The sequence below is a fragment of the Pelecanus crispus genome, chromosome 4 (genome assembly GCF_030463565.1).
Source record: "Pelecanus crispus isolate bPelCri1 chromosome 4, bPelCri1.pri, whole genome shotgun sequence".
Taxonomy (NCBI): domain Eukaryota; kingdom Metazoa; phylum Chordata; class Aves; order Pelecaniformes; family Pelecanidae; genus Pelecanus; species Pelecanus crispus.
The window spans coordinates 19,561,180-19,587,152 of record NC_134646.1 but is presented as its reverse complement, the minus strand read 5'-3'; the positions used below and the strand labels follow the sequence as shown (position 1 = coordinate 19,587,152).

The 25,973-nt window shown below is 44.7% G+C and overlaps 1 protein-coding gene across 1 annotated transcript; it reads left to right on the top strand.

Annotated features, from left to right (window-relative positions):
• Nucleotides 1-3,559: 3,559 nt before the first annotated feature.
• Nucleotides 3,560-25,672, top strand: LOC104037030 (glycerol-3-phosphate acyltransferase 3). The gene is made up of 12 exons (XM_075708820.1): nucleotides 3,560-3,703; nucleotides 13,573-13,645; nucleotides 18,930-19,200; nucleotides 19,701-19,775; nucleotides 20,284-20,373; nucleotides 20,579-20,672; nucleotides 21,093-21,208; nucleotides 22,675-22,730; nucleotides 23,215-23,300; nucleotides 23,848-23,976; nucleotides 24,494-24,573; nucleotides 25,451-25,672. Exons 1-12 carry the CDS (start codon nucleotides 3,560-3,562, stop codon nucleotides 25,575-25,577), a joined length of 1,341 nt encoding a protein of 446 aa, XP_075564935.1. The 3' UTR covers nucleotides 25,578-25,672.
• Nucleotides 25,673-25,973: the final 301 nt, after the last annotated feature.

Below are 25,973 nucleotides of genomic sequence, written 5' to 3'. Positions count from 1 at the left end.
GTGGTAAGACTGATGAGAATTTTACACATGCTTTTTTTCAGTGTTTGATTCAGTCCAACCCCCTGTTAAAATCATGCATTACATTACATAGCCATGCATATTAAGGCAATAAATGTGAATGTATTCTTACTACAGACATAAAAATACAGTATTGCTAGTGTTTATAGAACAAATATTAAGAATCTTGGTAACTTCTCACAAAGTTAAAAAACAACCCAAAACTTTCTGGATCCATTTGGAGCACCTGGTTTAGATAAACTTGAAGCATATAATTTCAACTTAAGCTTTTTTTGTATGTACTGTACTTTGTGAAATAAATTGAAAAACAGGGATATATGAAAACGTTTTCTTCCAAATTTATCAACTCTGATATATTATCATGGGATGTTTCTTTCTCATGGTTTGCACTTTTTACTGGAAAATACTCTACTAGAAAGCATGACTACATGTAGCCTTTGTACATAAAACAGGCCTTAAAAAAATGAAAACATGGAAAATTGTTAAAACTAGCACTCTTTCTGTGTCTTCAGTGGAATCGTGCTGTCTTAACTGTGCTGAAAGTATGGTCCTAGTGCTTGAAAGAAAAAAGTCCTCCTCTCTTAGGAAAACAGGCTCACTGGTAAAAGCGATGCATAGAAATTGTATATTGTCACAGGCTACAGCGCAAACAAATAAAATGTAATGATGGAATTAATTTGAAACTAATTTATCAGTAGATAAGTCATCAGTGGTTTATAACAGCTATATCTTTTTAAAAGACAAAGGCCACTTGGCAAAGAGAGAAAGCTGTTTGGTTTTTTTTTAATAAGTCAACAGTTTTTGCAGTTAACAGCCAGCTATTCTTTGATGGGAGTGCAAGATATGTGCAAAGTATGAACTTCAGCACATTCATGATAGGACTTTGCCAGCAGCTCTGTCACCAGGAGGCGGCTGTCAGGTTATCAGGCATGTTTCCTCCCTGCTGTCCCAGGCAGAGAAGGTGGTTCTTCAAGCAACTCAAGAACACAAATGATTTTTTTCCAATTTAACATTAATGGCTTTGTGAATTATTCATGCAAGCGTGGAGGGGAAACCTGGATGCAATAAAATGAGTTTCTGTTTACATTCTATGTGAGTCTTGCCTCTGTCCTCCTTCTGTTCGGCTTCGGGAATGGCTGTCCGTGCCTATAACTGCTTCCTGTCAAAATACCTTTTTGCCAGCATTTTTCCCCCACCGGTGTGTAATGACAGCCGGGATCAAACCAGTCACCTTCTCCTGCTCTGAAGCACAAATGTTGGTAGAGACTGCTCATTTCCTACTATTTGGTTATGAAGCCTGCAGACAGTGGCAGTAGGTCCAATAGGCAAGCTGTTGCAGCAGAAAAACGATGCCTTAATTCCACATGGTGAATGCCACACGTAGAGGTCTCCAGAATTTTCTTTTGATGCTTCAGGGACACTGATGGATTTCAGCCCTCTGAGACTCAGGAATTTGCCATATGCCACCAAATTTGCCATACACTGTGCTGAGTCAAGACTTTTTTGCATTTTACTGAAACAGAGGTTTAACAAGCAGGTGGACTAAGTCAAACAAATTCTTTATTTTCAGTTTTCAAGGTTTTGTCAACAAACACAAAAAGCTTTGCCTTGTACAGGATTATCTGTATTGTAATTCTTGCTTCAGATGGCAATTTTAGATGTTACGATCTAAATGAAGATATTGAAATGTATTGGAGATGAAATCTGTACAACACGTTACTGTGAACACCATATTGTTTTCCTCAGGAGCTAGACGGTGTCCACTGTTGCTACCTGGGCTACATCTGTCCTTTGGATGGAGACTTCTGCTCCTTTAATGCCAGGTAAAAACAAACAAATGAACCAAGCCTCTGGCCTCTACCATTTGCACCCCGGATGAAAATTCATGAACAAGTACTAAATGCCCTGTATCACTTTCTGCCTGTGAAGCAATGGACAAAATCTGAATTTAAAATAAGCTACCCACGGGTGTATGTGTTGTGAATATCACCCAGTTTGGAATGTAATGTTATTTTGATTTCTTTCTGTTCCAGACTTTGGGCACTCTTAATTGACTTGGATCCACACACTGCTGTAACGTTTGAAAACCACTTGTAGTACAGGTCTTTGGAGTAGGGACTCTTGCATTAATGTGTGTATGGCACCAACGGGTTACTGCCTTCAGTCCGAACTGGGCCTTTCAGGCATGATCACAACTAAACACTTCGAAGGATGAAAACACTGAAGTGCTGGTTGACAATCTCAGACCTAGCTGGACGATTGTTTCTGCGGTGGTTGTGCACAGAGGCTTCATCAGGGATCATCCTGTCTCTGCCTCAGAACTTATCTAACTAGATGAGTCAAAGAATGGGAGGAGAGGTGAGATGCTGAGAGCAGAGGAGACTTGTCCAAGATGGTGCAGTGCCAGAGCCAAAAATAGGAGCCAGAATCCAACGCCCTCGCCCACATGACTCTTCTGGAAATAGTTCTTAAGGCATTGGAGTCTAATTCAGGTTTTTTCCTTGGATCCTAAGCACTTGGCTCTTAGATACATTTCTGACCTCTTGAATATGGAGGGGGAAATCAGATGTCCCTTTTCTAGGAAACGCCTATGAAAGATGCATGCGGACTTTAGGTTGAAAGCCTTTATCCTAGAGGAAAGTGTTCTTCCCTACCCTCAGGATGCTTTGGCAAGGCTGCCATCCCTGTTCTACTTCAGCCTCTTTCTGCTAACATCGCTTTCTTGGCATAGATTTTGTCAGGCCACGTGCTATATGATTGCCATGCACAGGCCAGGGCAGGCAAACCCTCCTCTAGCCATTTTCCACAAAGTTTTGTTTCTCTTGGCATGTGCCTAGTGCCTGGTCGGGTACCCTCGAGACTGGTCCCTCAGTGAATCCCTCTTCCCAGCTCAAGGCGTGAGACACAACATGGACCAGGTGTTCTGCTGGCTGAAGCACAGACCTTGTCCCTTTTCACTTTTTTAGCTGTCTTTATCTACTTTAGTCTTCATAGATCCAGGAGCTTTCCCCAATTTTCCTTTTCTCTTTTCCTTCCCAAGCTGCTGTTTTCACTCTTCCCATGGCTTTCCTGGCGATGCACCTGCCATGAAGCAACGCGGTACGCTGTGGCAGTACTGCCGCCCTCCCGTCCAGCTGCGTAGGAGCCGTTTTTCCTACACGAGTTTTTAGTGAGGATGTTGCCTGTTTTTAGCCGATTCCCATTCCCCAAACATCACCTCCCAAGGCGAAGCCCCGTCTCCCTAGCCCTGTGCTTCCCGAAGGATGTGTGCGGTAAGGAGCACCCTCTGCTCCCCTTCACAAGAAGACACTCGCTGTAGAAACATCTACTTAAATAAAATGCCTACAGCCCCCTTCAACTTCACGCAGCAGCTGGGGCGGTGCGGCCACCCTCGCCGCTGCCCTTGCCTGGCCCCGGGCGGGCGGAGCGGGGCGGGCCGAGGGCGGGCCGGGGGCGGCCGAGGGACTTTAGGGCGGCGGGTGGCAGGGCCCGCCCTCCCACTGGCGGCGGCGGCGGCGGCGGCGGCGGCGCGCTGGCCGCGATGGAGGACCTGGGGTCGGTGGCGGCGCGGGTGGGCGCGGTGTGGCTGGCGCTGGTGCTCGCCCTCATCGTGGTGCCCTCGGCGCTGGGCGTCTCGCTGGGCATCTCCGAGGCCTACATGTGGGTCCTGGTGAAGACGCTGGAGGTAGGCGGGGGACGCCGTCCCCTCAGCCCCGCGCCCTTCCTCAGGCGCCGGGCCGCACCGCGCGGGCGACTCCAAAATGGCGCCCCGGTGAGGTGTCCCCCGGGGCCGGCGTGAGGCGGCGGGCACCCCGGGGAGGGCTAGGCCCGTTCCCCCGGGCTGCGCCTCTCCGGCAGCGCCCAGAGGCGCCGGCGCATTTGTGCCCCGTCCTGAGGAGCGCTGGCGCCCTGCCGGCCGGGCATGGCTCCCTCCGGCTGGAGAAAGCGTAGCTGCTCCGCCGCCTCCAGCCGCGCCCTGGGCGCCGGCGGCCCCGCGGGTGGGTGTGAGGGGAGGGGGACGGCTTTTCCTGTCCCTGAGGCCGTGCCCGGGACTGGGAAGCTAAGGCTGTACCGTGTCCTGGGCGCGGTTGTGTCTGCTTGGTGACAGCTGTTCGCCACCTGAGAGAAGTGGTGCGGGGTCATGTTCTTGGCGGGTGTAAATGTCTGGCAGCGTGCCCAGCGCCTGCGACGGCAAGTGCCAGGAGTGCTGATGCTGAGAGATGCACACTCCCATCTGAGTCGAGCGTGTCCGGCATCTCAGTCGCCATCTGCCTGGAAAGTCTCTGGGAAAGTGAGCTTCTCGCAAAGGAACTGCTTTCTGGATGGAACATAGTTGCTATGCGTGTGAAAACGCTTCCTCTGAAGCTCATGGTGGTGGTGAGGAAGAGTGTTTTAAAATGGCTGATGGAAATGATCTGGTTTAAATCTTTATTATGCTTTTTCCAAGGAGGAGGGGAACCCAAAGCAACAAAACAGTTGTAAGGAGGAAAAGTAAACTGATGCAAGGCACAGCCTGTGGCAATGCAGTATACATCAGCATGTGACTGTGGAAAGTAGGTCTTGTATAATTTTATCTTGTTCTATGAGGTTTTCAGTCAAACCTTGTTCATGTACTTCAGTGCCTTCAGGATCCTTGGTGCTCAGCTAATAAAAATGGCATCTGTTAAATGCATCTGAAGCTAAAATGTGCTAAGGCTTTTGGTGAGAATGAACCTGCTTGAAGTACTTTATGGGGCCCTGAATGGTATGAGGTTAATGTTAAGGGTAGAAGATGTGGTTGTTACTGGAAAAAAATTTCTGGATAGCAGAAGTGGAGGAGGTGAAGGTCACGCTGGCCTGAGGGAGCAACCCAGATGGCCTAGTGAGATAGTCTTGTTTGGATGACTTGCCTTCACCTGTGATTAACCACAATTTACATTCCTATTCTTAGATCATGAATGATTATTTTTTTAGTGTCATCAAATGTTGCAACAAGAGGTGACTCAAAATGCCTTGGGCAGAAGTATGGAGAAACAGCTGATGGCATATCAAAGATGGTGACTTCTTAGGCTAAGAGTAAGAGCTCTTCTAATGCCTAAGGGAGAAAATAATGACTTGAGAGTTGCCATTACTTTTGCATTAAATACTTTCTGGAATTACATGCCATTCATTATATTAAAAATATATGGTATTAATAAATAATTACATTGTATATAAATATTATATATATTAAAAAAAGTAAAACCAATGACAAATTGGGAAGTGTTCTGGAAGAGTCTGGTAAGTTGGACTTGCTGCAGGAGAGTGAAGAAGCTCAATCCACCTAGGTAATCCACTTATCTCAACTTGGCCTTGCTTTGCCTGTGAATTCTTTATGCTGTCAGAATACCTGCATGGGGAGAATCCCTGAAAAAAGTGTTTTGTTGTGAAATGTCTACTGTTCCTTGGCTCACAAGTCTGTCTTGGTCAGCAGCCTGACAGAGACAGGCTGATAGTCTGCCAGCCAGTTCCATGCAGTGCCTACAAGACCCCCTGAAGATATGTGTTGTCACAACTGACTTTTCCCTGCCAAAAATCATGTTAACAATGGGGAGTGTTAAATACATAGCTGGTAGCCTTCTGCAGTTGTCCTGGTACCTGAAACTTCCTGGGCTGTTGACTTGACTATGCAGGCTTTCTGCTGAGAAGCAGTAGTCTGTGTTGTGCCTATGTTGAGTCATAGGATGTTGCAGTTTCTGATGGCTGAGACCTTTATGAGCACAGTGTTTAACTTAATGGCTTCCTTAAGCTTCCTCTTTGTCTTCCAGCCCTGGATCTCACCGGTGGTCTCCTCTGTCATGTTGCAGGAGGGTGGGCTCTTGGGCCATCTCAGTCAAGATAGGACTGCTGCTGATGTCGTTGTTGCCTCTTTGATGGGCTAGATCACAGGAACTGTCTGCACAGTGGTGGCTGTGCACCCCAGCTGAATACCAAGTTGCTTTCTGGCTTTGCCTGTTTATATCCCACATGCTCACATAGCGGGAGGATACAGCGACTATGTGGTTTGTTTCCTATGCAGCATATATTGTCAGGTAACAATTGTCAGGTGTTTTATTAAAGCTAATCTGTTGTGAGGAACCAGGTCTGTCAACATGGGCATCATTGTCCAGGACTGAGTAGATAGGGAGTCTCCAGTTAGCTGTGGCTTGTCTGCTGGTCCACTGTCTTGTCAGATGAAACAAAGCATATAAAAATGAGTCTGTGGTGTTAAGTTGGTATCTAGGCTGTGGTATGGAGTGAGTTGTGGATGATGCTGGACCTGTGCTTGAATATTTTCCTGCCAATAAAAATAAACCTGTTCCTTTTTGTTTCAGGGGGGTGAAAGCTTGTTCCCAGCTCTGCGAGCATGGGTCAAGAAAAGGGAGGGGAAAAGCTCCTTTTAAGAACAGTGTGTTCTTGTACTTTGACACTACTGACAATGGAGATCAGTTGGTGCACAATAGCTTTTTCTCTGTGCTGGGCTGCCTCAGCAAGGCATGTGCTTCTAAGCAAGGTGCAGCATGTACAGACAGCAGTGTTGAGGATGTGCTTCTGTTTGGTTGCATTGTGGGTTGCATTTGACCCTTAAGTACTGCACTAGGGATGACCAGCTTCATGTGGAGTATATAAGTATATTTTTTCCAATGTGATTATATTTTTTTTTTCCTATGTGATAAGGGGAAAAAGAGCAGAAAAGCATGACAAACTGTGCTAATACTGGAGGAATGCAGTACAGCAGGCAGACTACTTGCTGTTAGAAAACCTGCTTTTCTCCATCACATAAGTATTCCTTAAAAGTACATTAACTTGCTTCTGAATTGTCTTCCCAAACTAAGCAAACTTTTAGGAAACTGCTCACTTTCTTCTGTCTGTGGCTTCCCTTTCAGTGTTAATAGAAGGATCTCTGGCACCACATTAGCATGTTTTTTTTTTTAAATGTTGGATTACTGCTACAAAAGCATCTCTGGCAGCTGTTTGCTCTATGAGGAGCTAGTCTGGGCTAGTCACCTGCCATGCTGATGCTTGTGAAATCACTTGCCTCCGAAATATTTCCTATTGCTGAAATGCTGGGGATGGCCTTTTGCAATCATCACAGCATGCTGCATTTCTCCCTGTTTGTTTTTAAACATAGTCAGATAGCTTCCAGTTTTAAATTTAGTGAGTCTTTACCTTTTGGTCTCATTTTTCATCTGTCTTAGTCTGTTGCCTCTTTTATAAGCTCAACTATGTGTTGGGGTTGATAAGGCACCTGAAAGCATGCCATTTGAGCGCTCTTGCCAAGCAGTGGAGAAAGCCAGCCTTTCAGAAAGTGATTTATCTTTCATTAAGGCCCATGGAGCAGCCAGTACCACAGAGCAATCTGTAGAAAATCTGGAGGACTGGTTTAGACTGTATGCTTATATATTTAGCAGTAGCGATGAGCCCGTGAGTGATGATCTTTGCTTGACCGATTGCTTCCCCCCCCCCCCCCCCCCCCCCCCCCCCCAGTCTGTTGTTTTCTTTGGGGTATGCCTAGCTCCCTGAGACAGTAGGGTTGACTTGTCAGCAGCTCTTTGTACAGACTGCCCTGCTTGCTCTTTCTAATGGGAAAACATTTCTTGTATTTTTAAACTGTGTGGTGTGTGTTACTTGTGAAATACTAAGAAATGAGCTAGCCTGGGGGAAGTTACTAGGTTATATTTGTGTACCCCTGCCTCCCCTCCCGGATCTCTCAAGGCACTTTGATGCTGGGGCTTGCAGTTAGCAGAGAAACAGAGAAAGCATTTCTTCCGTGGTTGGTTTTGCTGGTTGTGCTGTGCCGGTTGCACAACAGATACTTGAAGTCATAGGTGTTTTTCAGGTCCTATAACTGATCCATCTGGGTTTAACACCAGCCCCTTGTAAAAGGAGGAATTTCTAATAGCTTATTATGCTGCCCCACGGGGAATGTCCTTTTGCTAGACAAGGGTGTTATTCAGTAGTTAGGAGGTGAAGCCAAAGGTACTTGTGTTGCAGATGACTCTGATGATGTTAATGGACCTAAACTTGAGAATCATATACCCGTGGGGGGAAACAGGATTTTTTGGTGCCTGTGGTCAAACTGTAGGTCGTGGCTGTGCAGGGTGGCTGGGATGGGCTGTTATATCCTGTCCCAAGTATGCCAGGCTGCAGTTTCTTCCCATGAACCAACATCAGGATTGCATGTGGTGCTGGGTATAAGGGTGAGGAAGGGAAAAGGAGAATGTGTAAGCTAATAAATAGGTGAATCATTGTGGGTTTTTGACTGTTTCCTCTTTGACTCACTGGCCTCTGAAGCAAGCTTTGCTGACTAATGTCGTTGTGCAGTGTCAACGAAGGCCTCTGTGTAATTGGTATCCTTCAAGAACTGCTGGGCAGAGAAATGGAGATCTCTGGAGTGAGAGAGTAACTCTGAAGGCTGCCAGCTCAGATGTTAACAAGAAGCATGTCTTGGAGATGTGCCTGATGTGGATGACGCACCCTTGTTTACAGGGCTTGGACTTGCTTTTGGAATAGTATTTTAGCAAATCTGCTGCGTAATCTTGAAGTAAATCCATAGGCTGTATTAACCTAGACCCCAGTCCTATGAAGGCTATTATGTATGTTTTCCACAGATTTAATAATCAAGGCTTCTTGCATATAAGTAAGGTTGGCAGAGCGTCGCTAATTAACGCAGCATCTCTCTGTCAACAGCCCTGATCTGAAACTGCTCTCAATTTCACAGCATGTGAACACTGATTTCTGATACTATTGATAAGCAAATGCCATTAAAAAAGTAACAGCAACTGTATTCAGAGCTTACCTTAAAGTAACAGTTTGGGAAGCTGGTGTAGAAGCAGCTGCTTGGCACTTCTGCTGCTGATGCCCTTGGTGTTTTCCTGTAAAGCTGGACTCCTTGTTCTTTGGATACCTGTCCACCAGGAAGGACTTGCTGTACAACTCGTGTGCAGAAGAAATTGGAAAACTGCTTGGTGGCAGTGGCAAGGATGTCCCATCCGAATGAGGAAAGATGGCGTGGGAGACCACAGAGGACCTTTTGCCCTCATTCAGAAATGATTGCTCCTCTTGGTGGTGGTGTTTTCCTCTCCTCCTCACACAAAAGCACCCAATAATTGGCATGCAGATTTTGCTGTGTTAAACAATGTAGCATGGCGTGGGTAGTGCTATGAAATCTTTGTTTGTTACTGAGGTTTGGAGAGCCTCCGAGGAGGAGCACTTGCCTATAAACTTTTGCTCTGAATGTGACCTGTCAGTGCTTTTAAATAGGGGAGCACAGTGATCTAACTCCATATGACTGCACGTTTAAGTTATCAGTAATTATCTCCTCTTCTGAACAATTGTCAAGCATTGCTATTAAGTCAGAGGTGATGTAAAGGTGATAAATGGGGTGAAAGGCAAAGCTCTGTCTGTTAGGAAAATGAGAAGTCCCTGAAGTGTTCCTAATAACTTGGCTTGTGACTGATCCTAACAAAGTATCTCTAGATGTGCTGTCATGAAACAACATGTCAAGCTTGGCTTTGGAGCCCCTCTCCAGATAGGCAACTATCTTATCTGGAGATAACAGGGTTTTTTGACATCTCTTGTAAATGATGTGTGATTCTTTTTTTTTTTTTTTTTCTTCCTCCCTCTGAAGTCTAACTGGATCTTTCTGAAGTACTGTGTAGGTCCTATATATGTGGGAATTGTTTAGTGATGCATAAGCAAAATTAATTTTTTGGCCATTTTGTATATGCTGTTGACTTGCCATGTGTGTTGGGTTTTTTTAAGGTGCTGATAAACTAGAAGCCTTTCCTATGAGGATGACGAGGGAAACCTTCTCAGGGAAAGGTTGATATGTCTTCCTTGCCTAGTGAAGTGTGGTATCTTCAGACGGTGCCTTGTGTGATTAAAGCATCCAAGCTACTTTGTCCTGAGTAGTTGGAATATCAAAATTTCAAAATCAGACCTGTGGTGGTGTTTGTGTAGCTTCTGTGATCATGCTGTTTTCTAACATCATGTGTTAGTTCAGTGGGTAGCCACAGCTGCAGAACTATTTTTAATCTGTTCAGGACCCTGGTGTTTTGTACTCATTCCCCAAAACTGCTTCAGGAATCCCTGCTAAAGACTTAGGTCTGTGCCAAGGTACTCAAGACTGCTTGCTCAGCACCAGCTTGCAAGAAGCCACTTAGATTTTTTGTTAATGTTACTGGTAAGTCATAAATCCAAAAGACCTGCCAGTGTGCTTTTTGCTCATCTCCTGAGTGGAATGGAGGCTATGGCTTGTAACTTGTTTCATGCTTTTTGATCTCTAATACACAGACACATTATTTTCCCTTCTGTGAGATGGATCAGCTTACATTGTGATAGCTCTTTGTAGCATAAAGCTCTTCTTTAGCACAGGAACCAGCTGAAATGACAATGGATGGTGCAAATCCCTAGCTAGCAGGAAGGAAGGGAAATCACTCACATTGCTGCATGTGGTGTCTCTTTTGTTTTCCAAACTGGATGTAAACAAACCTTTCACTTGATCAGAGTTCAGACTTTGGCTTTGATGATCGTGCCTTTATTTCAGGTGCCTGAGAACAGGTGGAAGGATTAGATTAAGTAAAGTTAAGTAAAAATGTCTTGCTGCTTGGTTGCTGGAACATACATAATTTTTGGAAATATGGATTGAGGGAGGGAGAAAGCTGACAGAGAGGACTTAAAACTGTTTTGCTGTAGTATCTGGTAGATGTGGGCCCTTATGAATGCCCAAAGGCTCCTGGCCAAGAGGGGAGCAAGAGAGAGAGCTGGTCTTGTCCTTGCTGGTTTTTTGAAGCATGCTTAAATCCCCTGGGAGATTAGCACCAAAAGTAAAACTGCCTCAACTATTGACTCGTGGAGCACTAGTCAGCTGTCCCCTGGAACGCTCTGTGCAACCTTGGCACAAGATGCCACGCTGATGTCACGCTTGTGGCAGTGCTCCCATCTCCTGGGAAGGCATGGGTAGAGGGCAAAGGGAACTGTCTTCTCCAGTCTTTCTCTTTGGTTCTGTCCCCCTCATCTCCCAGGTGGGGTACTGCAGCTTTCTGGAGTTAGATGAACCTGTGGACCAAAAGTTAGACTGCTTTGGAAGCAGGAATGTACTTTTCTGAATAGCGTAGATAAATGCACCTAAGCAGTAGAAACTTACTTGGGTTACATGACCCTGTAATTTCTGTCTGCTTTGGGAAGAGTCCACTGCTTCCTTTGCACAGCAAAGTGTCAAAAGATACTGCAGTACAATAGGGTGTTGCAAGCTTTTGAGCATTACAAAAGCGTGTCTCAGTAGCCTGTGTTGTCATGGCTTGTGCTGAGGTTCAAATTTTTTGACACTGTCTAGCTGGAACTTGTAACTGCAGGATTTCTGTAGCAAGAGCATTGTGAAGGGAGTGTTGCATGCTCTTTCTGAGCACCAAACGGAAACTGTTCTCCCAGGTTTTGCAAAGCAAAACGTGGCAGTGTTAGGCTTTGATTACCCATTTGAGAGGATTTGGAAGATGAAAACTTTTCTCAGCTAGTGTATATGGCTGAGACCATTAGCCAAGTATGTTCTTTCTAGTCTATGTAGTAAGTGACTTACCTGCTTACAGAGCTTTTCATTCACTGAATACCATGCTTCAAGTCTGGTCAGAGAATGGTTGTGTCAATGTATTTGCTGGTTTACCTGTACCCTAAATCCATTTAGTACAAGATATCTAGAAATGAAGGTATTGTGAGTAGTTTCTTCCTTGAACAATGTTTTGTTTTGGTATTTCCCAGAACTTTTATAGCCATAGCACTGCCAAGGATGATGTGTTGCCGGAAAGTACTGAGTTACCTCCTACAGGTAAAACTTAGCTCCTGGAACAGCTATTGCCTTAGCAGCAGCAGAACTGAGAAAACAAGTAAATATATTGGCAGGGTAGGTTGTGATTCAGTGAGACCTGATATAGTAAGCAGTCCTGGCTGTGTCTGGGAAGCTGTGTGGTGGAGATAATGCCATGAGTCAGGGTACTGACCCTTCAAAAGAGAACTGCATCCCCAAATGCCCCATAGGTCTTTTGGAGGAGAGGGTGGAAATTGCATGGTTTAGCATTGGTCTGGGTCCTTTCTGTGCAGACCAGCGAGGACCATCTGTATGCTATTAAACAAAGTATGCCTTTGATACTGCTTAAGGACTGGAGAGTAAATTGTTAAGGTTTGAACAGGATAATACCCTGATCTTTTGATATGAGCTCACTTCTGCCAGGTCACCTGTCTGTCATGGAAATGCCTATTATGACAGTATTCCTAAAAATAGCATTAAATCTTATGGGGGAGGAATTAATGTGCGTAATGGGGAGCTACAAAGTCAGTCCTCTGGCTGAGCTTTCCATCCCTTTGCAAAGCTGCCGCATAGAGAAAGGAACAATCCAGGCCAGAAGGGCTACTCTGTCATCATGGGCAGGCTTTGGGGTGGTGAAGGGGGTGTAATCGGTAACCCAGTAAAAATAAAGCCTGACGTAGGAGGTAGAAGGGGTGTTTAAAAGGACTGTGTGGAACTGAGTCAGCTGAAGGTCAAGAAAGCCTTTTGGCCCGAGAACAGGTTAAACTGGCTCCAGCCCCATCAGGGCTGGAAATTTGAGGAAGTCTCCTGATGCTGTACGTTCTGTCACAAGGGTTTGCAGGGAGCAGAGCTGCTCAGAAGCTTTGACACTTCTTGGGGAGCGGAACTTACTTTATCACCTATTTCAGTCTCATTCTCCTAGCACACCCACTAGAAAAGAGCAGGTTAACCCCAGTGAGCTGGGAGCCCTTCCCAAGGGCAGGGGAAGGGGCTCTTTGCAGCTGTACACTAGAGCTGGTGATTTGACCTGTTTCTCTGCTGCTTAGAACTCTAAAATGCCAAGAAATGAGCAGAGTCAAGGGAAATTTCAGTTTTGTTCAGCTTGGAAAAAATCTTGTGTGCAGTCCTTTTTGGACTGAGACTGAACTTAAATGAGACTTCCCATGACTGCAAATACTGTTTTGGTATTTAGCAGAGTTAGCTGTGTGCAGGCCTCAGTTTAGCTTAACCCAGTTAGGACTCTTTTTTGCTTCAGTATGGTAAAGCTACTCTGAAAAGACAAGCTGAGTGGCGATGTCTGTCAGCTCTGTGAACCTGTGTTGTCTGCTGAGGGGCTGTTGCCTAGCTCAGCTCCTGGCGCTTCCCATGTGGCCATGACTTGGTGGCTGGTGTGCAAGTAGCAAGTCTGACGGAGGCCTGTGGGGCTCTTGGTGGCTGTGTATGTGAACTGTAACTGAAACATCTGTGGAGCACCAAGTTGGCTCTCTGAAGACTGGCAAGCAGAGTTGGGAAGTACTGACTAGCACAGAGGGTTTTTTTGATTATTAAATACACTGAGGCAGTGTTTCTTCAGAGGAACTGTGTATGGGTTTGTGGATGCATCTGAGGAAGATGGATGATGATTACCTGGTGAAGATACTCTTTGAAAATCATAACCTGTCTTGACTGTTGCATAACCTGTTGCTTTTTTCAGTGACTTTTTTCTGAAGTGAATACTACATTTGTGAAATTAATGTTTTCTTTCTCTTCAACAGTGGGCCACTAGACGGATAGAAAAAGGTGTCAAAAAGCCACAGCCACAGATGCTGAAGACTCCTGCTGCTAATGGTGAGAGCTTGGGGTCAAATTGAGAAGACTAATCTTCTAAAGTAGAACTCAGTCATTTTCAAATGGAGAAGTTAGATGTGTGCGTGAGAGAACTGGAGAAGAGGTGGGATGGTTACAAGCTTGCTGTTGCATCTGATTGTTTTGCAATACTACTGGCACAAGAGCTGCTCCTGCAGAATGAAATGCAGCTTTTACTGGCTTGTGCTGAATGGCTGAAAAATCAGGGTATGAGGAAGTGAAGGGTATGAAACAACATTAAATTTAACAAAACAAAGTAGAGCTTAAGATGGAGACTCTCCTCAGCTGAGGGAAACTTTTGAGTTGTAACATAAGCTTGATTTTTTTTGTCTTGAAATCTGTCTTTAGGTCACTGCTTGCAAGGCTGCTGGCCAACTATCTCAGTCCTAACACCATCAGAGTACATGTAATAATCTCTGAGGAGGTCTGAATGTTTAGTGGGCAGCACTTTTCTTTCCCAAGCTCAGTGCTTTTTCTGTTGTAGGACTGCTGGATGGAAGTGTGTGGTGTTATACTTGTTGCCTTTTTTCAGTCTGCTGCTATTCACCCTTTGCCCCCTGGAGTTACCTCAGTGTTTGCCAAATGAACTTATACTCCTTATCTGTAGAAAGACAGCTGAAGAGTTGCTTCATATTTCTTCCTTTAGCCTAATTTTGAAATTAGTTCTTTTACTGTATCTTAACCCATACTGTGTGTGTCATGGTAGGCTGTACTAGGTCAGGGTTGGCTGTCGGACTTTGGAGCTGTAAGCACAATGAGAGCAGTCTGAGTTTGCCCAGGAAATGGGAGAAGGCTGAACAAGGTGTTGCAGCCAGTGCCTGGTTTTCTTCTGGTTCCTGACTGCCTTGGTATTGCTGTTGACTTGCTTGTTTTTGACAGCATTTGACAGCAGTGTCAGCATCTTCTGTGTGCTCCCTCATTAGACAGCACAGCTGGAAACGACCAGCTTGCCAGTTAGTAGACAAGTCAATTGTTACCTGATTCTATGAATGAGCTCATGCAAACATGATACAGTAAGGGGGACTGAACTGCTGAACTGGTTGTGTGTGTGTTTCATCTCCAGAGGAGTATCCTTATCAATTCTGTAAACACTGATATTGTATTATCTGCAGTCCAGGCATGAAACAGGCTCTGATGGTAGCAGGTCCAACTGTCAGTTAGCACGTGTAATAATAAACTGCAGGTACTGCACAGGAGCTCTTAAAAGAGGTTAAAATTTGTCTTATTTAATTGCTGACTTTAAAGTGGCTGAGGAAAAGTATGTCCCATATCACTCACCAGTGTCCTGAAAGTTGTGGGGCTTTTTTTTGGGGTGGGGGGAAGGCAAGGTGAGTCGTCCTTCCAAATAATGTCAGTGCCCTGCTATCTATGCTTCACAGGTTGTCAGTGATGCAGGAAGATATCCTTTTTGTTCCTGTAAGGGTGATAGTGTCCCATCCACATCATAGGTCAGTGAGAAGGCAAGAGATCTAACTGTGCTGCTTTAGCCACACAGTAGGAGCTCTTGTCTTCCTAGACATCTGATCATTCTGGCATGTAGTTTTTTTTTTCTCTAGAAAAGAAAGGTAAAAGGAGAGAGGACCTGGCTGGTAGATCATGTCCTATGAGCTATCTTTCCATAAAACTACAAGTACCTATTCCCCCTGGGTGTGTGACTGAGGGGTGTATAGTGCTAATATGTGCTGTAGTTCAGAACCTGGACTAACCTGGGTGCACTCCACTGTCTGGAGCATTAGTGGCAGCTGATAAAAATGGCCTGAGGTTATTCATATAGATGATTGCATGCAGGCTATGTTGAGGTGGTCTTATGGATGGGGATACACAATTGCAATGGTGGCCTGAAGCACACTTTTTAATGTCCTTTTATATTTGAAATTAAAATTAAAACCTTTCCCCACTGTAGGTGGCTCTTAATGCAGTAAGCTAGAGTCTTGAGAAGGTATGGGGAGCAGGGGAGATGTGGAGTCTGCAGAGCCAAACTGTGCTCTGTATATTGCTCTTGGGAGCTTTTTGAAGCATAGGACTAGCTGACTTGTGATTAGGAGTCTGGGTGCCTGTATGTGGATAAAGTACTTGAGGGCCAGGGCAGGTGTAGGTCTAACAGTGCAGTATGTAAGTTGTCATCCCCTGAGGTGACGGAACATGAGCAGATGGAGAGGCCCAATTGCATAACACAATATTTACTGAGGGAGGAGAAATTCCCAAAGATAATAAATTATAGTAGCTGATTAAAACAGGGTAAAGGTAAATGTCTGTATGCATGTATGTATATGCATGTTAAGTGCTGAAGGGGAATGTGTAGCACCTCTTCCATCTTTCCTGACTATCCAGTCCTTGCTAGGAGGTGGGTCAGGATGGGAGGGAGCATTGCATGTGCAAGGACAAGTTTTCCTGTTCCCAGGAAGAGCAAAAATGGTCCTCCCTGAAGGCCTTAAAATGCAGTGTGCCTCAGTATGAAAGACAAGAGTGTGACTGAGAAGATACCACCTTTCTCTGCAGTACCAAATACAGTGTATTTCACATCTGTTGGCAGAAATGGCAGCCAGTGCCCCTGCATTGGTGGTGTGATAAGGAGTAGTCCCAAGAAGAATGGTGGCTGGTGTAGTTGCTGTGTGGGGGATTACCTGCTGCTCCTTGATTACCTCAAGGTCCCTCTGTGTTAGAGGGCAGCGTGTTTGTGCCGGGCCCAATGATAGGTCTTGGCTGAGCAGATACTCAGAGGGTAGATGTGTATCTTGTGGCAGCTGAATAACCAGCTCTCAGCTGTCAAGGTGGGTGTTGGCTGTGTTGAAAGGCAGTCCTCTTCAAGTTGGTGGGTTTAAAAACACAAAAATACTGTTAAGTCAGTTTTGAAAGTGACATCCCCTAAAAGAAAAACTTACGCAAATAATGTGACTGTTAAGTTGATAGTGTCAAATTTGAGCCTGGTATAATTAGCTGACTAGAGTATGTGAGCTTCAAGGCTTGGGGCTTGTTCTGTGACACAGAGAAAAGCAGCAGCTACAGCTTTTTTTGGTTGAGTGTGGTGTTTGCTGTACTCCTGCATAATGCTGCCTTTCAGCTGTCTTTGGCAAACTCACTCTACCCATGGCCAAGGGGTTAAAGGCCATTAAATGTTACTTCTGATTACAAGAAAGCTAAGTACATCACCTGAGCAGCATGTGTTTAATTCTGTTCATGATACCTTCAGGTGCTAGTGAGGTCTTGGCTCAGAGTAGCTTGTCCCAAGGCTGCAAGGCAGCTTGTGCATGGGGGTGTCGTGTGACAATGACAGCACAGGCTGGTGAGGCGAGACATTACAGCTGTGCTATCTCTGCTGTGCCAGCAGCATGTTAAACTTGAACCCTGGGCTGGTTTCAGCCAACAGGTAGGAGCCAGGGGAGCCAACTGCTTGGCTTATGCTGAACTGGGGGCTGGATGAGGAGGAAGCATTCCCAGTTCTTCTGGGAACTGGAGAGAAGAGTGGTACTTGTGTGATGGGTGCTGGAGAGTTGCCCTGGGCAGTTTCTTGGCTATGACCTGTCTCCCACCCTAGCAGCAGCATGGAGCAGCCAGGTTGGGCTGACCCGCCTACAGTCCTGGTTGTTTCACAGCTTAGGGGATGACTGAGGGAAAAATTGAACCACAAACTAGAGATCTGGTTTGGGTTTAAAATACGATGCTAGTGTAGTCCATCCTGCTAAATGTTTGATGTGGTGCATGTTTGTATAATTTAGATCCCGAAGGGCACGTGGGTGTTTGGGTGTGCCATATTAACGATTTATATTTATAGGCTAGCGATAGGACAATGCACTGAGATGGTATGCTGGTGGAATTGTAAGTTGTGGCTGCCAAGTTCAGAGCTGAAGGTGCCAATAGGTTTTATTGCAGTGTGACATCTCTCTTGAATGTTGTCTTTTAGTGTTCACCTCAGTGATTTGTGGGACTTCTGTCTTGAAGCTTCTTGTGTTATCCCATATGTATGCTACAGTGCAATACAAAGCTTTTCCATGTCATTTGTAATTTAAATGTTGTGTGTGATTTGCACAGCAAATATATTCACAGAGTTTTTCTGCTGGCAGGACTTCCTTGGGATACAGATTTCCACACTGTGGGATGTGTATTTGTGGGAAAGTGCCTAGTAGCTTGAAACAGTTGGGTGCTTCCTCCTTTCCCATTTTTTTATCTCAACATGGAAGCACAGAGATTATGCAATTTGTCAGAGGGTGTGTGACAGAGTGGCAACCTGAACTTGGACCTCTCTAATCCTAGTTGAGTGTCTCAGGGGATGGTTGTTCTGGTTAAATGTTATTGTAGATTTCTTCAGTCATCAATTTCTGGAGCCAGACTTGCTTACCAGAAAGCAGTTACTTGATCTTTATATTTAGCTTACACAATTTGTCCTTGCCTTTGAAAGCTCTAGTGAGAAGTTGGTGTTTATCAGACCATAAGTATAAAAAATGAAGAGGGGGGAGGAGAGTGAATACTTGCAATTTGTACTGGAATTCTGAACTCTCCAAGTTTCTTTTCTATTGTCAGGCATTATGTGGGCAGAGTTCAACTGAAACACAACTATTAGTGCTGAACTAAATTATGTCAAAGCACCTCTAGGCACAACTTTCTTTGACTTTCATTTTTTGGAGGGTTTTTCTTTGATTTAAACTAAAATAAAAAATAGCGTGGTCCTTTCTGTGCTTATAGAAGAGACTTGTGCTGTGAAGGGAGGGAGATGCATTTGGTTCAAAGCTTGTCCATGCATAGATGTCAGGTAGCTGTTGCAGTCTGGGGCTTTGGCAGGTAGCAGTAGAGCATGTCTCAGCTGAATGTGGCTGTGGGACACCAGAATGTCTGGCAAGATGGGTCTAGGGAGCAGGGAAGCCTCCAGGGAGGAGACTGAATGCCCTTAAATACACAGAGCACCAGGAGAAGGGGATGGAAAAGCCAAGGTCTCACTTGGTTTCCTCTGGAAGCATAGGATGGTCTTGGATAAAGTTGCTGAGTTGAGGGCTGGTTGGATGGTTGGAAAGGGTTTGCCTTCTTGCTTCACCTTCAGTAGGCAACAGAACTTGAGATATTTGCTGCTCAAGGAGTTTATGTGAGGAAGGGGAGCTAGAACTGGCCTACTGAAGAGTATGCTGTCTTCAACTACCCATCTGATCTTGCTATCATAGGAGGGGCTCTGACAGTAAATTTGTCTCCTTGAGTAATGCAGAGCGGCAAGCGATTTGGAGGAAGACTGTTACTGTAGAGAATTATTTCCTCATATGGTTACCCTTTCCTTCCGAAGGTATCATTGAAAGAGATGAAACGCCTATGGAGAAAGAAATTGCGCGTCTGCATCGAGTGGACTTTGAATTCTCTGACATATTCTACTTCTGCAGAAAAGGGTTTGAGGCCATTGTGGAAGATGAAGTCACCCAAAGGTTTTCCTCTGAAGAGCTGGTGTCCTGGAATCTCCTTACAAGGACTAATGTCAACTTCCACTACATCAGTCTGAGGCTGACTGTTGTGTGGGTCATTGGGGTTATAGTGCGGTACTGCTTCCTGCTGCCCCTACGGTAAGCTCCTGGGTGCTGAGGGATTTCGTCAGTCTGGGAACATGTAAATGTGTGTTTTCTTGGGAAATGTCATCTCAGCTTTTTTAACCCAAAAGCAGCATTAGCAGATATAGATGATGAACTGGCTTAAACTCTCCTTTGAATGGTTAAGAAGCCATTCTGAACATTTTTATCTTGCCATTTACTGTGGAGAGTAGATTAGGGCTAGCAATCATCTTTTCTGTGAATTCTTCCCCTAAGTCATGTGTATTGGCAGTGTAAGTGTAAGTTGGGTGAACTCTAAACTCCCTGACACTATACGCGTTGGGGTGTCTGAATCTGCTGCCTTTGCTAGACCATGATTTTGAGCAATGTGTCAGGAATTACTGAGTTAGAGAACTGGATGTGTCAAGTATCTAAGGAATAATTGAATTCCTGCAATCCCTTTCCATTTTGAAGTGGAAAGTGATATTAAAATGAGCAAAATTACTTTTTTGATTTAGTATCCATTTTGTCCTTAGGTTTACCCTTGCTGCCATTGGGATTTCCTCAATGATTGTGGGGACAACAATGGTAGGACAGCTGCCAAACAGCAGGTAGGTACGGTGTGTGGCACGTGAGGGACAAACTTGCCAATTTGCATCAGTGTAAACAGCTCAAGATTAGGACTGGACAGATTTTACAAGTGATAGACTACTGATAGTCCACTCCACCCACAGACTTGCGGCCTTGCTTTTAGTAGCATTTTGAACTTGGGCTGAGGTTGACTTCTTGCCAGACTTGGCACTGAGGTTGGTGGCTTCTGATGGGCTCCTATTACTCTCATGAGAGACTTAAAGGGAGTATTGTAGGGAAGATAATAGTGCTGGGATAAAAAAATACCCAGTGAGGAGATGACAGCCTTGCTGTGGTAAGTGAGACCAAGGGTATGACATGTCTTGGCTGAGCTGCTGTAGCAAGTGAGTAGTAGAGCTGGGAATGTCGCTCTGTGCTCCAGACTACCAGGAAAATTTCAGCCCTGAGTTGTGTTGAGTAGACTGAAGAATATTGTGCGTGTGTCTAGCTGCTTTCCAGGATCCTCCAGATGTCTGTGATTTCTTTCAGTGTGAAAAACTATCTGAGTGAAGTGGTCCACCTCACGTGCTCCCGCATCCTTGTCAGAGCTCTGTCTGGTACTATCCGTTACCATAACAAGTGAGTGAGCTGCTGTTATGATAGCAAAAGTGTGTGTATACTTCTGTGTGTGCGAGTATCCCATTTGAGATGGGGCAGCTCTTTCCTGATCTGCAGGTTAATGTCATGCTAGATGCTGGCTCACCTGACAGCTTTATGGATCTGTTGTATGTGTAATGTGGTGCTTAGTGCACTGGTAGTCTAACAAAAAATTATGTAATTGCAGGGAAAACAAACCTCAGAAAGGAGGAATTTGTGTTGCCAACCACACATCACCGATAGATGCGATCATTTTGACAAATGATGGATGCTATGCAATGGTATGGGGAGATCCATGATGACCACAGCAGAGGGAGAGAGGCCAGGAAAGGGAAAGATTGTGGGGTATTGGTTGTGGAGTTCATTACTTAACAGCAGAGATGTTAACTTGAGCACTAGTCAGTGGGGAAAAGTGTAAATTGTGTTGAAGTTGGTCTACAAGTTACGTGCTGGTTAAGTTGTCCTTGCAGCGTCAATGCTAGGCTCTTCATCTGGTGAAATACTTGAGATATGCTTCCATGCCTGTGTCTAGATCCTTTCAGGTGAATGCATTTTAATATTTTTTGTGGGCACTGCCCAATCCTGGTTTGCAGTCTCCAGTGTGTTTGGGGTTTGTTTTTTTTTTTTTTGAGGGGGATGCAGAAGAGGAAGTTCTGCTTTTCGGGTGTCTCATAAGCTGATGTGCCTTACTGGGCTTGCAGGTTGGCCAGGTTCACGGTGGACTAATGGGAGTTATTCAGAGAGCCGCAGTCAAGGCCTGTCCTCACGTCTGGTTTGAACGCTCGGAAGTCAAAGACCGCCATCTAGTGACAAAAAGGTGAGGCGTGGGTTGGAGCCGGGGATTGCCGTGCACCCGAGGGGCCACGCCCGGGTATGCAATCCCTGACGAGTCGTTGAACGATCAAAGACCCAGATGAGGAATTAAAACTTTGGAAAGACAGAAGCCCAAGAAGCTGATGATAAGGTTGTAGTGGGAAATGGGGAACTTGGAGCCTTGGGGTCTTAAGAGGGCAAAAGGCCTACTTGCGAAAGCATCTTCTTTTAGCAGGAGCCATATCTAGTCTTATTCCAAATGATGATTGCTGCTCATAAATGCTAATCACAGGGATACAAGTTATCTGTAATGCCACATTACTGTAGGCTGGAATAATGCAGGGTATTGCAAATTGGTAGGTGTAGGTAGGAGTGGAAGCAATCAGTATAGTAGTGGCTCAGCAGAAGTTCTTGGAGTGAGTTGGAGGGGTGGTATGCAGCAAACTGCATCATTCAGGATGGCCTGAATGTGCTTGCTTGTGTGGGCTTTGGTACAGTAGAATGTGGTCAGAAAGTCAGGTTCCCAGGTCACCAAGGAAGGCTTGAAAAGTTTTTACAGGTTGAACCAGTTCAGACCAAAGGTTCTGGTAAGGTCTGGATTGCAGCAGGCTGTCACAAAACATCTCATTTGGGTAGCCATCAGCATAATAACTAATGGCTGATGAATTCAGATATACATTTTGAAAGGATGTGAAGATACTTCAAATTCTGGGATTTTCCATTGAAGAGAAGTATTGATGGAAAAAATGGGCTTTCTGTGACATGAACTGTCTCGACTTCATTCGGAATTGTGAGCCACTAGAAATAACAAGCTTTGCTTGTTTGGGTGAGGGGCAAAAATGTGTCTAGTTAAACTGAGCTGCTTACAAAGGCAGTTTTCTGCAGAATGTCACTAAAGGCATACCCATGAACACTGTAGTACAGTGATAGAAATTCTTCCTAATTTTTAAAGAACTTGTAGGTTAATTTTGGCAGGTTAACATCTTTACCACCTCACTGGCCTCTGTGCAGCAGGAGAGCTTTGCCAGGTCATCCAAGTGCTCAAGTAGTGTGAGCTTGTAGGCATTTAGGAGTCCTCTATTTAAGAACTCTGCTGTTAAGTAAGCAGAGCCTGGATAGACCACTGCACAAACTTTCTTATGCAGGCAATTTCTTGCAGGTTGAGTTGATCAGAGTTAATTGGGCTGACTTAATGGCATACATTTGTTGGCTTCCCTGACAGTCATTAATAAAATAACACGGAGGAAGGAAAACAGGATATTGCCTCAGTGTAGTGCACCAGGGGCCTAAGGGATGGCTTGCACAAAGTTTCAGACTTTTCAGAAACAGAAAGGCAAATACAAATTAGTGTCCAGTAAAAGGGTTTTCTTTCAAATGTGTTAATGTAAAGATATTTCTAATGTACCTGCCTGGGTAAAGGAGAGTGGAAAGAAGCTATTTTCTTTTTAAGCTTTCCTTCTGCTTCCACAGACTCAGGGAACATGTGGCGGATAAGAGCAAGCTCCCGATCTTAATTTTTCCAGAAGGTAAGAAGCTGAACTGCTCCTTATCTCCATTCAGTGTAGATATCATCCCTGTTTACTTTTCATGGCTTCTGGTGCTCAAATGTGTCTTCTCTGGCTTAGATTTTATTAGGGCATTCCTATTTTTTGTCTTTAATATGAAATTACATGAAGACAACACAATACTGTCCCTGGCTGTTGGGTCTCCTGGCAGAAGCTGTAGGCAGAAGAATGGGAAGATTGTTTCTTTTGCCCTGTGAATGTCAGTTTGCTGTCCTACAGATCTAACTTCAGCCTTGTGCTTTTTGTCTCACACGTGTTCTGGCTTCATTCAGGGAGACAGTCACAAGACAAAGAATGAAAGCAAGCAGGGGAGAGATGCTTAACGTACCCGTAAAGGGCCTTCATTTGGTCCTCAGTGAGTGTAAGATCTGTACATTGAAGTAGTGTTGCTACTGAAATGTGGTAGGCTGTGTGAAGTAATGACTTCAGTTTCTCTTCTGTACAGGGACCTGCATAAACAATACATCTGTGATGATGTTCAAGAAGGGGAGCTTTGAAATAGGAGGGACAATCTATCCTGTTGCAATCAAAGTAAGTGGAAATAGCTGGCTGCTGAATATCAAAGTTTGGGTTCTGTTTTTGTCAGGGTGGTATGAAGCTGTCTTGGTACAGCTGTTAATGAAAGCACAGTAGCTCTGGCAATTGGCTGTATGCTGTGGATGACTCCTAGAGTGTAAGTGGCTAAAATGAAAGTGAAGTCCTTCAGTCTATGGGGCCTGGGTGGTAGGACCTGGTAGGGTCAGCTTCTTCCTTCAGAAAGCTGGAAGGAAGGGAGATCCAGCTAGTCCTTCCTAGTGCTGAAGGGAAGAGAAGCATGGAGCTTGGAGCAAACTTAGCTCTTTTGGCTGTTTGGGTGAATGGGTGACATCTGCTGTTGGTTCTGTCATGTAATCACCAGCAGCACTAATAAGCACAGGCTAATTTTTCTAAAGCCTCATTCTAAGCAAACATATCAGTTGTGAATTTTCTTTTACTCTGGCATGTGACTGAAAGCATCCACCTCAGATCTGAGACAGGCCATGATGGTCTGTGGGGAAACGGTTTTATAATTTGGTTTTTTTTTTGTGGTCCCTTACAGTATGATCCTCAGTTTGGAGACGCATTCTGGAACAGCAGCAAATATAACATCGTGAGCTATTTGCTGCGAATAATGACCAGCTGGGCCATTGTTTGCAATGTGTGGTACATGCCACCGATGGTTAGAAAGGTAATCAAGCATCTGGTTGAGTGACCACTATTTAAGAACCTGACTGTGTCTGCAAGTGCCACCCTTTACTCTTCCTACACCCCACCCCCACCCCTACCCCCCCACCCCCCCCCCCCCAAACCCCTACCTGTCCCATGTCTCCAAATCAGAGTTTTATACTGGACTTTTGTTAGTCCTGACTTTGTTTAATTGGACTTAGCTTTTCCTGATGCAGCTTGGTACCATCAGCAGTGCATCAAATATGCAAAGGATAACAGTAAATATACTGCTATTCACAGTAGCAATGCTGTTAATGTTCCGTCCTGTTGGAGCAAAATTTTTCCCTAATTTCAACACTTTAGGGGAATATTGAGCTAAATTATTATCACATTGGAATATCAGATTGTGTTGGCATGATACGGGTCAGATTGTTTGGCAGTAAGCTAATTTGATGAGGCAGCAGATGAAAATTGTTATGGAAGTCTGTTTCAATTTGCTTCTCTCTGCTTTGATTATGTTGAATTCATGACCCTTGAAGGAAGGTGAAGATGCTGTTCAGTTTGCCAACAGAGTGAGGTCAGCCATTGCTCACCAAGGAGGACTGACTGAACTTCCCTGGTGAGTGATGCCATCCTTGTTAGACTTCATGGACTATCTGTTGTTAGGTTGATTGAGAGGTGCTTCCTCCCTTAGCTTTGTGACAGATAACTTTATTTCACTTGGGAGAAAATGAGGGAGTAATTTCACTTGGGAGAAAATGAGGGAGTAACTTCACATGCACATATATGTATGTGAAAGTAAAAATAAAAAAGATGCATGAAGTCTTTGGACCATGTAGCTCTCATGCAGTGAATTTCACCTAAAGGCTTGATGCTTTTTAAGAGGGCCCCTTTGCAGTTGTTTCTCATGTTAAGACTCATGCTGAGGTTAAGGAGTGGAAGTTAAGTTACTTGGCAAAACTGACAAACAACAAAAGATAAAACACAGGGCTTGAGGCTTTCTGCTCAGTCTTTCTCATGTCCTACCTTAGTAAGTAGCAGCATAATGCCTAGGTTTCATAGGACTGTATGAAACAAACTTGAGAACAAGATCCTGATGAAGAGAACGGGCAAATGGATTCAACTATGAGGCCCAGCTGGCCCTCTGAATGATGTAAGGAAAGAGACAAATATGGTGTTGCACAAAGATTGACTGCCTCTACAGTCTAGGAAAATGGCATCCCTGGTTGGCAAAGATTTCTGTGGTAGGTGCAACTTGTTACCAACATGAGTAGGCTGCTTTAATGGGCTAAACTAAAAATGTGGACTGCATAAGCATTATGGCTTAAGGTAAACATGCTTAAACTTGGATGTTCTAGAAGTTCTGAAGAAACGCCTTCTTAACCTTTTAGGTTAAGACTCTAGAGTTGACTTAAGATAGTTAATATAATACATAGTTTGGTAACAATAGTGGTAACAATCATGGTGGGTTACTTTTCTCTCTTGCTCTGTTCCAGGGATGGAGGTCTGAAGCGTGCAAAAGTCAAAGATACTTTCAGAGAAGAACAGCAGAAAAACTACAGCAAGATGCTAGTGAGAAATGGATCAATAGGAAGTCTGTCTACAGGAACAGAGTCAGACTGAATGGTGGTTCTTGAAAACTACTTTTGCACAACCCGCCTTAGCAGGAATAATGTTTTTTACTTAATTAAAAATACCCCAACACCACAAAAACTGGAGCAACAAAATCCCTCATCACATGTGTGCATATTCTCTGTATGGCTGGTGCAGAGCCTGCCAAGGGCAGTGTTTGTGTCTCTCCCCCTCCCTTTTCACTCTTCCCCCATCTTCGTGTATGATGCACTGCAGCTCCTGGTATTCTCTAGCTGGATGTGTGGAGAGTTAAGAGACAAAAGGTAAAAAGCACCAGAGTTTTTCCTGAGTTTGTAAGGATGAAACTGCAAGTACACTGCAAAGATGCTGTCAGGAGCTGGTTGTGAAGATAGCTCTTGTTGGTTGTACTTTGAAGCTTTAAATATA